General features: G+C 37.0%; 1 protein-coding gene across 1 annotated transcript; it reads left to right on the top strand.

Annotated features, from left to right (window-relative positions):
* Window positions 1–9,811: 9,811 nt before the first annotated feature.
* LOC111386316 lies at window positions 9,812–11,968 on the top strand. Its single transcript, XM_023010779.1, has 3 exons — window positions 9,812–10,261; window positions 10,374–11,189; window positions 11,294–11,968. The coding sequence occupies exons 1-3, from the start codon at window positions 9,812–9,814 to the stop codon at window positions 11,966–11,968; spliced, it is 1,941 nt and encodes a 646-aa protein (XP_022866547.1).
* Window positions 11,969–13,002: the final 1,034 nt, after the last annotated feature.

Genomic DNA, 13,002 nt, shown 5'->3' on the forward strand with positions numbered 1-13,002 from the left:
TGTCTAACTTATTCCCCAAGACCCTCCAAAAGTGACTAAGAAATTTTACATCCCTATCTGACACAATACTTTTAGGTATCCCATGCAAGCGCACAATTTCTTTAAAGAACAAGTCTGCAATGTTAGTAGCGTATTTAGTTTTGTGACATGGAATGAAATGTGTCATCTTACTAAACTTATCCACGACTACAAAAATTGAATCTCGACCCTTTTTTGTCCTAAGCAAACCTAACACAAAATCTAATGAAATGTCTACCCAATGTTTACTAGGTACTGACAAAGGTGTATAAAGCCTATGAAGTAAGACCCTAGATTTAGCCTGTTTACAAGTTATGCATCAACTAAAAATTCATTCCACATCAACTTTCATTTTAGGCCAATAAAAATGCTCAGTATATATTTCTAAAGTCTTTGCTACCCCAAAGTAGCCCATTAGACCCCCACTATGTACTTCTCTAATCAATAATTCACGCATAGAACAATTAGGAACACATAATTTATTTTTCCGAAACAAGTACCCTTCATACTTAAAGAACTTATCTACAACTCCCTTCTGACATGAATTGTAAATGTTGAAAAATTCAGAATCATTTATCATACATGTCCTTAATGTACTCAAAACCAAGCAATTTTGCACTTAAAGTAGTTAAAAGCACATACCTTCATGACAATGCATCTACTACAACATTTTCCTTACCTTGTTTGTAACGAATGACATATAAAAAAGTTTCTATGAATTCCATCCAATGTGCGTGTCGCTTGTTTAACTTACCTTGTCCCCTCAAATGTTTCAGTGATTTATGATCAGAATGAATTACAAACTCTTTTGGCCACAGGTAATCCTGCCATGTCTCCAAGGCTCGAATAAGTGAATAGAGCTCCTTGTCATACGTAGGATAGTTGAAAGTTGCTCCACTTAGCTTCTCACTAAAGTAGGCTATAGGTCTCTTATCCTGCATTAAGAATACTCCAATACATATTCCTGATGAATCACACTTAATCTCGAAAGTTTTGTTAAAGTTAGGAATTGCTAAAACCGGTGCTTTACACAAACAATCTTTGATGATGTTGAATGCATGTTCTTGTTCTACCCCACATTTTTCTTGACAATCTCAGTTAGTGGTGTGGTGATTGTGTTAAAATCCTTGACAAAACGCATATAAAAACTAGCAATCCATGAAAACTCCTGACCTCGGTTATGTTTTTAGGTGTCGGCCAATCTTTAATAGCTTTTATTTTCTCTTCATCTACCTCTACACCATTAGCACTAACCACAAAGCCTAGAAACACAGCTCTATCCATGCAAAAAGTACACTTCTTAAAATTGGCATAAAGTTGTTCCTTTCTCAAAACCACAAGAACACACCTTAAATGTTCTAAATGTTCATCAAGATTCTTGCTATAGATTAAAATGTTATCAAAATAAATTACAACAAATTTTTCAATGAAAGCATGCAAAACATGGTTCATTAACCGCATAAAAGTGCTTGATGCATTTGTGAGTCCAAACGACATGACTAACCATTCATACAATCCATATTTAGTTTTAAAAGTCATTTTCCATTCATCACCCTCTCTCATACGAATTTGATGATACCCACTTTTAAGATCAATTTTACTGAAAATACATGTACCATGTAGCTCATCTAGCATATCATCTAGCCTAGAAATTGGGTGACAATACTTTACCGTAATGTTGTTGATGGCTCTGCAATCTACGCACATTCTCCAAGTTCCATCTTTCTTTTGCACCAGCAACACAGGTACTGCACATGGACTCACGCTTTCCCGTACATATCATTTGCTCATCAATTCTTCAACTTGCCTCTGAAGTTTCTTTGTCTCCTCTGGATTACTTCGATAAGCCGGTCGGTTCGGAATGATAGCGCCAGGAATGAAATCAATTTGGTGCTCAATTCCTCTAATGGGTGGTAGCCCACTAGGCACATCCTCCGGAAACACGTCTTCAAATTCCTGCAACAAAGAAATAGCCAAATTAGGGAGGGATGTGTTATGCTTCCCAAAGTTGAGGAGTGATTCCTTGTAAACCTACAATATCATTTGTTGCCTCTCAACTATTGCCTTTTTCAATTCACTCCCTCTCACAAATTTTTTTTTTTTCGACTTTTCTCTTTTATCGAAAGACTCTCTTTCTTTTCTCTCATGTGGCTTCACTCTCTTTTCCTCTCTATTGGCCACCTCACTGTTTTCTCTCCTTTTCCTCAACTCTCTCACTCTCGCTTCTTCTTCATTTTTCAATTGAATTTGGTCCTCATATACTTGTCCTGGTGTTAATGGCGCAAGATTGATAGACCTCCTATTTTTCACAAAGCGATACTTGTTTTTATACCCATCATGCGTTGTTTTCCTATCGTACTGTCATGGTCTCCTCAACAAGATATGCCCCGGATGCATAGGTACATCATCGCACATTGCCTCATCCTGATATCTACCAATGAAAAAATTAATCAACACCCTTTTTGTTACCTTAACTTCCCCACATTCATTTAGTCATTGTAATTTATAAGGTCTAGGATATTTTAACAGTGTCAAACTTAATTTTTCCACCATGTTAGTGCTAGCCATATTAGTACAACTACCGCCATCTATTATCACACTACATACCTTGCCATTGACGTGACATCGCTATGGAATATGTTTTCTCGCTGCTGCTCCAAGTCATCCGCTTTGATTTGAGCACTAAGAGCTCACCTAGTGACCAACAACTTACTGTTAACTGCATACTCCATTGTATCTACTTCATCAACATCCTCCAATTCTGGCATGTCTGCATAATCACTCTCACTTTCAGTTTCCACTTCCCCACTGTCCCGCAGAGTCATGGTTCTCTTGTTTGAGCATTGAGAAGTAATGTGCCCCACTCCCAAGCAACGAAAACATTTGATGTCTCTATTTCTTGATGGCTGTGACTCCCCCTTTGGCACGGCCTTGCTAGCACTCTCTTCCTTACCTCTTGGTACCTCAGTTCTTCCTTTTGAAACAGTTCCTTCTCCTTTGTTATTGTCCCACTTCGATTTCCCAAAAGAATTAGAACCTGAAGATCCCGATTGGTACCTTGTTGTTCCCTTTCGCTTCAATTGCCTCTCGAACTTCATTGCCACATATAACATGTCTTCAATTTTCAAATAGTGCTGCAATTCCACTGTATTTGCAATGTCCTTGTTCAATTCACGTAGAAACCGAGCCATGGTAGCTTCACTATCCTCCTCCACATTTGCCCTAATCATTAGTGTCTCCATCTCTTTATGGTAATCTTCTACACTCTTGGAGCCTTAAATAAATTTTGTAATCTTTGATGAAGCTCTCGGTAGTAGTGAGTAGGTAGAAACCTCTTCCGCATTATAGTTTTCAATTACTCCCATGTATTGATACGTCGCTCCCCACTTCTCCGCCTCAAAGTCACCACCTGATCCCACCAAATGATTGCATAATCCGTGAATTCAAGAACTGCAATTTTCACCTTCTTCTCTTCAGAGTAATTGTGGCAATCAAAGATTAACTTAATTTTCTTCTCTCACTCCAAGTAAACCTCTGAATCACTCCTACCTTTGAACGAAGGAATGGTCATTTTAATGTTGCTCAAATTCCCATCCACCTTGTCTCCACCGAGATTCCTACCTCTCCTTTCTTGCCTAACCCTTCCAAAATCCGCATCCACAATCGCATCTTCATCCATCCCACTATCAACCTCAAATTCACTAAGCTCCTCCATCCTAGGTTCCCGTCTACCCTGTCTCCGTGTATTAAGACCTCCTCTTCGTGTATTGGCAGGCAATGGATTTTACCTTTCGCCTCGTGCATCCTGTCTATCCACTTGATCCCTCATATCTATACATATTCGCTCAATCCTTCGCACCGAGTCCTCTAGCATGGAAACCCGATCATCAATTCTACCTAAACTCTATCCTTCCCTGTCAGACATCCTAAATCTAAGTTATTTTTCTGCCTCACGATTGTTCACTCGAAATTTCACTCAATATGGCTTTTTCTCTTGATTGTTTTCACCACTCTGCCTTTTACCACTCGTTACTTTCACCAAATCCTCAAAATAACAATTTTGAAACTCAATCAAAAATTTAATCACGTGGAATTTAAACTGGTGTGAGTGAGATTCGAAGGCCAAGAATTTAGAACAATTTGACTGGCAATTCAAACTAGAGTAAAGAAATTGACTCAAGAACGCAAAACAAGAAAGGAAATTATTGAATGAAGATTTAAACTAGACACAAAATAATAAATGGACTCAAAAATTCGGTAATTCCCAAGATCAACAATAATAATAACATTTTTTTTTATATTCGAATTTTTTTTGAAATTTTTTTACTATACGGATGAACAGTACCGTACGGATAAATAATAATATATATATTTATTATTATTATTATTTTTTTTTTACTCTTGGGACAGAAAAATAAAAAACAAAAATGACACAACAAACGGAAGTTGATTCGGATGCAAATTGAATAAAAAACAACTTTCGAAAAATTTTTATAACCTTTTTGGATTAAAGACTCTAAATACTAATGGACTCGAAGAACAGTAAAGAATATGAATAATTGACTCAATGAGAATTAAAAAGAGATATAACCTTGGATTGAAGCCAAGCTCTGATACCAACTGATGTAAACCCGTGTAGGCAAACACTGCGGAACCCATGAATAAGATGAAAATCTTCCCAAGAAAGCCAAAGCAAGGTTTTGAATTCGAATTCAATAAATCTGGAACCAAGCAACCCGAATCGTCGACAATGTGCAGACCTCTTGATTACACAAAATTATGAAATCTCACCCAAGTGATTTGAACGCCACAAGAATTAGATCTTGATAAGTTCGAAAGTTGTTCAATTAGAAGAACAAAGAGAAAGCAATTAACTCTTTCAATTAATCAATATGTCAAAGTCTTTTAAACAATGAAATGAGAAAAATATTTATACTAGTCCTAAAATCTAGGTAAAATTGTCTATAATCTTCCAAATATGGTAAAATTCCTATTAAACTTGGAATCATAATAAAATAGGGAAATCCTCACGAAAAGAAAAATCGCGTCCCACTTTTGTACCATGCGGTCGCATGGTACATTTTCTTGCGGCCGCATGGTTATGCCAAATTCGCCCCTAAAAATCCTTGCTTGTGGCTGTGTGACCGCAAGCCTTGCAAAGCTATGCGGCCGCATGACTTTGCTCCTTGAACCCGGTTTTGTCCACCTTAAACACATTGATCCAAGTTTCTTCGACTTTCGTCCCCAACATGAAACTTGTCTCATTTTGAGTCCTGAACATAGTTTCATCAATAGTTGCATTGGCGAGCAATCCCATCGCCTCTTTTACTCACTTTGTTCTTATTCGAGTCATCGAATGGACCGCCCTCGACTATCAACGGATCTTTTTTAGGGCTTGACGTTGGACTTGACTTTGATGCTTGCGGCCCCTGGCTCAGATCATAAAGTATTTAAAATGGGGCCAAGCAATTTGTCTAAACTGTGATAGTTGGTAGAGCTCCATTCTTGTAATTGAGTCATTCAAATCTCTTCATTTTCCAAGTCGATACGATTCATTCATTCCCTAAACCATTATGGCAAGAAAAAGTTTGATTCGGAGGGGAAAAAAATATGTTTTTTACGAATGAACAAAAAAGTATAATCTCTATTGCTCGATAGTAATTAATAGTTACTACATGCATACTTACTCGGGTTGTAGTCTACACTGTCGTTGTCGTCGTCGTCCAGATAATGGATCAAGTCGAAGTCCAAGAACCTTATGTTGTAAGAAGAGAGAGCAAACCAAATGTGCGTTTACCATCCATAGTCTTTATGGAGATTTTTTCAGCTTTCAATATCTCTATGAACTGACTTGATTGTATCGTTTTTTCCATTTTTCACACGATATAAGCTTACTTGTCTTGAGCATATTAGCCCAAAATATCAATTCGTAACCTAAGAACCTTTGCAGTTGCTGTCGGCCAGCATATTATTAGGATGGGTCAGCCCCTCTCTCAAAACAATCCAGGCCCAAACGTCAGCCTACTTCTCAAATCCCGAAAGTACAGTGGGCAATTTATTTTTACCTACCTACAATTTCCTATATATATTAAAAAGGAAAAAAAATTCAAAAAAAACTCTTAAAAAATTTACTAATTTCATACTTTAAAGAAAATTATCTTTGATTTTTGGATAATAAATTTTTTTATACACATTTCACTACCACCACACATTTCACCATGTTTTGATTAATTTTTGTGTAAAAAAAAATTATTTTCGATTTTTTATAATAATTTTTTTATACACATTTAATTCAGGAATAAGAATTTGGTTAAGGAAAAGTGAAATTTGGTTAAGGAACAATCGTCTTGGTATGTCCTACTTAATCGGTTGGTTCTTGTTTCCAAAATCTGGCAGGGAGTCCTTGGAAAGGGATGGGGAATGGCGCATGTTCAATCCCACTTTGGGATCCCACCACTTCATACCTACAAACACAATTGTCAAATGATACCTAATATCACATATCACTCACCAACGTCGTCACGTAGTTAGTAAGATAAACTTAACAGTATAACATAGAATTGAGGGGGGAAAAAAGATAATATTATTTTAATCAAATCTTGTGATATATGATGTATAAAATACATATATGACATGTTTGTTGAATTCAACAGAACATACGAGGAACCGAGTAGTATAAAATAGAATTGTTTTTTTATGATTTAATTTATCTAAAAAACGCATTTCCAAAAATTCTTGTTTTAGTTTGATAAAGTACCTGAACTGAGAAGCTAGATGGTGGATCATAACAAGCATTTCTAACTTAGCAAGTTCGTTACTGGGGCAAGCATGTACTCCACTGCCAAATGGCATAAACGTATTGGGTTTCACCACATCCTACAAGAAACCATAAATTAATATTTGTTACTTCATCCTACAATTTTTTTCTCCTTAATTAGTCTCTTTAATCTTTATATTTTGAGGGATAAAATAAAAAATGTTTTGTCCTACCATACTTTCATCGGATTAAAAGTCATGGTGGTCATTAAATTTTTAGTTGAACTCAATTTTTTATGTAGGTCAATATTTGGTGAAAATGAAGTTTAATTGGTTGGCATTAATATTTAATCTATTTTCATATGCCCTGACAAACTATTCTTAAATTTAGTTCTAAGTGCCATGGGATTGTTTAACAAAACTTTTGATGAAAAAAATTGATAAAAAGTTGTGGATCCCATTTGTAGCTAAAAGTTTAAGTTCGATAAGTTGAAAAGTATCAAACAAGCACCGAGACCCTATTTGGTGGTCATTATTTCGGAAAACTAAAGTTTTGAATTGTGAATTTTTAGAAAATATGTGGTTAAAAAGTATAAAAAAAAATTTTGAGTTTACGTGTAAAATATTTTATTGTGTGAATGTATGGTTGAAATGAGCATGTAGAAAAAAATAAAAATTTTAGGATAATGATTGTAAAATAGGGGCTTAAATATGCACTTAACGTCAACCATTAAAAGTATAATATTAACTCGTACCTCAAATTTGGAAGGATCAAACTTCTAAGGATCAACAAAGAAATCAAGATTGTGGTGAATATTCCTTTCATCAATATGATCTGATCAATTACGAGATATGGAAGTGTGTCAATCTCGATTATCGATAATATCTTTCACTCCACCATTAAGTCAAAATAGGTTGAAAACTCCTTTTCGACTTATGAGTACACCTTACTCAAGGATTTCGTTATCGACTCAATTGGATGAAATGCAGATCATAATCTCTTACTAGCTAAGAGTGACGGATCCTCTATCTGTCATTTACAACCTTTATATGATTCTTGACTGACCCGAACGATGCCGTATTAACGGGCCTTTGCAGAGCAACATCCAACACTACCAAAGTATGATTGTCTCCATATAAGGCACTATGATGATCTCAAGTCAAAGGACCAATTCCACTATTGAATGTTAGAGATTAACCACTCACACTCAGATAGTTATCCATGTGGAATCTCTCAGCGAGTCTCCAATGTTTTGTTTTATAACAAAGCATCCACGTGTTCATTCAAGTGTCACCACACTTTAGTTTGTGAAATCAGCTACTTACTTTACAAGTAAGAAATGCCACACGTGATGGTCTATCTGTAATAACGTGATGGTCTATCGTTATTACTTACGACTACGGATGATTTAAGATTCAATCATATGTAATTTGCATCTCACAATCACAATTCTTTGTGATTAACAAATTACGAAGATTTGAATCTACGGATTCTATTATTTAATTTAATTATCTATTAATTAAATAATAGATCTGTCATTAAATCACATTAATTATATATTAAAAATATTTACGTCCAAAGTTGGTTGGACCTAGGACATAATACTTACAATAGAATAATGATTTTTTTGGAGAATGTGTGATCAAAAAGTAAGAGGAAGTTTTTGAAATGTGTGTATAATTATTTTATGAGAGAATGTGATTGAAAATAAAGTTGAAAAAATACATTCTTAAAAAAATGGGGCTCAAACAAGGACTATACGGGTGTTTGATAGTCATTTTTATGTAAAAATTCATTTTAGAATTAAATTGATGTGAAATGTGTGGTTGAAAAATAAGAATTTTTTTTATTTACGTATAATATTATTTTAATAAAGAATGTGTGGTTGAAAAGAAGAGAGAGAAAAATGCATTTTGAAAAAAATGGCTACCATATTGATTGAAAGCCTTTCATTATTTATTCTTTATCTTTACCGAGTCATTACCGGCTCGCACTAGAGATTAATTTTTTAAATACCTTCTATTTTGTTTGGACAACATAATTTTTTATTCAATCCATCGTTGCATTGGAGCTTTCCTAAGACATTAATTGGTAGGATATGTTTTCTTTTCTTCGTTATACATATTCATTTAACCTTTTCACTTTCTTATAGAAATAATTGAAATTCCACATCTTTTTAGCCCAAAATAAAATGGCTGGGGAGGTGTGAGAAAATGTTCCATTCTTATTTTATTTCATTTACTTAGCTAAGGTAAGAGCATTTCAATCTTTATAACAAAAAAAGACCTTTTTATTAGTCGATTGGATACAAACCATCCAAAAGTACCGATTTCGTCTACTAAGTGGAGGTTATGGATGTTCGCATCAAAATTTGAAGGTTAAAGACCATTTTGACAGCAATTCCATGATTTGAGGACCATTTACACTAAATTTTCCTTAAACAAGTGGCTCCTTATGATTTAAGAGTCCAGCCAAGGTGTCAATGACCGCAACTTTACTTAACCCCTTGATACTATTTTAGCCGCAGTTTGCCCAACTTCGATCGCACATTATAAATATTACTTCAAGTTTGAGTTGTAATTTTCTTTTCATTGTAATAATTATTTCAGCTGTAAAATAGCTCTGATAATAGTAAACGTTTAGTATGATTCCTCGTCTTTTAAACGTCTACTCCTGTCGCTTAGGTTTTTGTTCAGAATGCTATTATAGGGGGTATTAGTCATTCAAAAATCTTTCATGCTCACTGGTGTCCGCCCCCTGAACTAGCAATTGTAATTTTCTGCTTTCGTCAATTGTAATGTTCAGTTTTCATCAATTAATGTTCAATTTAATTTCAATGTATTCAAATTCTCTATTGTAAGCTTTCTACAAAATTGTAATCAAATTTTCTTTCGTCCCGACGTGACTGAGAAAAGGCGAAAGGTAGTCTAACGGAGCATACTACTGCCGCACGATGTCCCTTTCTGTGCCAAGAAGAAAGGCACCCCGTGAAAGTTGGTATCAGAGCTGCGGCTCACGACCCTCGATAAGAAAGTTATGGATCCAATTACATCCCACACCACTGAAGTGGTAGAGCCTCAAAAGAAGGGTACTACTAAACAACGCGTGGATGCGCTTGATGAGACAACTACTAGGTTGTGTTGTGCCTTGGAAGGTCTCGAGGAAAAAGTCGAGATGGCCGAATCTGAGATTCATGGATTACACATCCAACTGGATGAAAGCCAAAGGGCTTGCGCAGCAATGACTGAAGCTGCTACAATCATTCCTGATCTGCAGGATGAAATGGAAGCATTGAGAGCTCAATTGCGGGTACTCCAACGTGCGATGGGCAATGGGCAAGCTCTCGTACCTAAGTATGCTCCTAGACTCAGAATTTCTGAACCGTGTACCTACGGAGGGGCACATGATGCAAAAGAAGTCGAAAACTTCTTGTTTGACATGGAACAGTACTTTCTCACAGTTTCGATCGAAGATGAAGTTAGAAAGGTAACCACAACTACCATGCATCTGGATGGAGATGCAAAACTATGGTGGCGAACCAAATATGCTGACATTGAGGTCAACATGGTTCGAATAAATTCTTGGGGATCTCCTCAAGGAAGCGATTAGATCGCAGTTTTTCCCGAAAAATGTCGAGTATCAGCCTCGACGGGCACTTCGAGACCTGAAACACACGAGCTCTATCAAAGAGTATGTGAAATCCTTTTCGGGGCATATGCTGAACATTCGAGATATGTCAGAAAAGGATAAGCTCTTCACCTTTATGGAAGGGTTGAAACCGTGGACACGCACGGAACTTCAAAGACAGAAAGTTACTGATTTGTGCACGGCCATGGGAGCCGCTGAATGCTTGAGCGACTACCAAACAGAATCTAGAAAGAATCGACCTTCGGGGAGTAATCAAGCAATTGGAGGTGGTAATAGACCTTATAGACCCAGCTCAAACCCCAATGGGAGAGAGTGTTACTCTCAGAATAGGGAAGGAGCCTATCAAAGCACTCGTGGCTTTCAGGGAAACTATCATAATAGCCGTCAAGAAAATTTTAACGGCAGCAACATTAACAACTGGAACAAAGGAAAAGCAACGAAGGACCGAACTGATACCACTCCCAAATTGAAGTGTTTTTTATGCGAAGGACCTCATCGGGTGTCAGAGTGTCCTCAGAAGCGGATGGTGAATGCACATTGTCAGTTAGCAAGTGGCGGGTCAAGTTCAAAGCAAGAGGCCCCGCAGGCTAATTGTCATAGTGAGACCGATTCCAAAGAGGATGAGGACGTAGTTGGGGCATTTTCACATCGGTGCAACACACTGTCACATCGGGTTGCTGAAAAGGATGATGTCCCATTGAAAGAGGCAAAAATGGAAGAAGCAAAGGCTCAAATTTGTAGGGCCAAATGCTTAATGTACATTGATGTAAAATCAACGGGAAGCCAATCAGGATTATGGTGGATACTAGTGCTATCCACAACTACCTTGCATGTACCGAAATAGAGCGTCTATGACTTGTTCTGGAAAAGGATAGTGAAAAAGTCAAAGCAATCAACTCCGCAGCTCAACCAATAGCTAGAGTGGCGAAATTGGTGTTGATCAAAGTAGGTCCTTTCGAGGGAAGGACAAATTTATCTGCAGTTCAGATGGATGATTTCAAGTTTATTCTAGGATTGAAATTTCTTCGGGATACTAAGACAGCAATGTTGCCATATTTCGATTCGTTAATGATGATGGGTAATAAGCCGTGTGGCATCCCTACACAGGTTGGGAGGATGGGCGAGAAGAGAATCTTAGTCATGCAATTTAGTAAGGGTTTTAAGAGAAATGAACCTTATTTTTTGTGCACTCTTCGATTAGAGGAGATTGAAGAGGCGAATGGTCCTATTCCAAATCTCGTTAAAAGGCTTATTCAGGAATTTGAGGACATCATGTCAGACGAATTACTAAAGAAATTACCACCAAGAAGGATGATTGATCATGAGATTGAACTTATTCCAGGCGTTAAGCCTCCCGCCAGGGCACCATACCATATGTCTCAGCCTGAGCATGAAGAGCTTAGGAAGCAATTGGGAGAAATGTTGGAGAGTGGAATCATTGTTCCTGCGAAGTCGCCATACGGAGCTCCTGTATTGTTTCAGAAAAGGCCGATGGTTCTCTTAGAATGTGCTGCGACTATCAAGCCTAAAACAAGATTACTGTAAAGAATAGCTATCCTATCCCACTAGTTACGAATTGCTTCGATCGACTGAGTCGGGCGAAGTATTACACAAAAATTGATTTTAGGTCCGGATACTAGCAAGTTCGGATCAAAGAGGGAGACGAAGCAAAGACTACGGTGGTAACCAGATATGGAGCCTTTGAATTTAAAGTGATGCCTTTTGGTTTGACAAACGCTCTAGCAACATTTTATACTATGATGAATCAGGTACTTCACGGGTTCTTAGATGATTTTGTCGTGGTGTACTTGGATGATATAGTAATCTACAGCGAGACATTGGAGGAACATATCCAACATGTGAGGCAAGTTTTTAATCGGCTACGGGAAAATGAACTCTATGCCAAGCCATCTAAATGCTCATTTGCTCATACATCTATTAGTTTCTTGGGTCACATCATTGAACAAGGTAAAATCCGCACGAATTCGAAGAAGGTTACAACCATAAAAAATTGGCAACCACCAAAAAGCGTACATGATGTACGTTCATTTCTTGGGTTATGCAATTACTATCGAAGATTTGTGAAAGGCTATTCAGAAATTGTACTACCACTTACTGAATTGACAAAGAAGGATAAGGATTGAGATTGGTCAACTCAATGCCAAAATGCTTTTGAAAGGTTGAAAAAGTCCATGTGGAGGAACCCGATTTTAGCCTTACCGGATATGACTAAACCATTTGAAGTTCATACAGATGGTTCAGATTTTGCACTTGGTGGAGTCCTCATACAAGAAGGACATCCGGTAGCATATGAGAGCCGAAAGTTAAACCAGATAGAACGTCATTACTTGGCACATGAAAAGGAATGGTTGGCAGTAGTCCATTGTCTCAGAGGATGGCGTCACTATCTGCTTGGGTCTCTATTTATTGTGAAGACAAATAACACTGCAGTTAGTTACTTCATGTGTCAACCAAAACTATTGAGCAAACAGGCTCGTTAGCAGGAATTCTTTTTAGAGTTCAATTTTATGTTAGAGTATCGTCCCGGCTCTAGTAATCATGTTGTTAATGCTCTTAGT

This window comes from Olea europaea, unplaced genomic scaffold, assembly GCF_002742605.1.
Source record: "Olea europaea var. sylvestris unplaced genomic scaffold, O_europaea_v1 scaffold3498, whole genome shotgun sequence".
Classification (NCBI taxonomy): Eukaryota; Viridiplantae; Streptophyta; class Magnoliopsida; order Lamiales; family Oleaceae; genus Olea; species Olea europaea.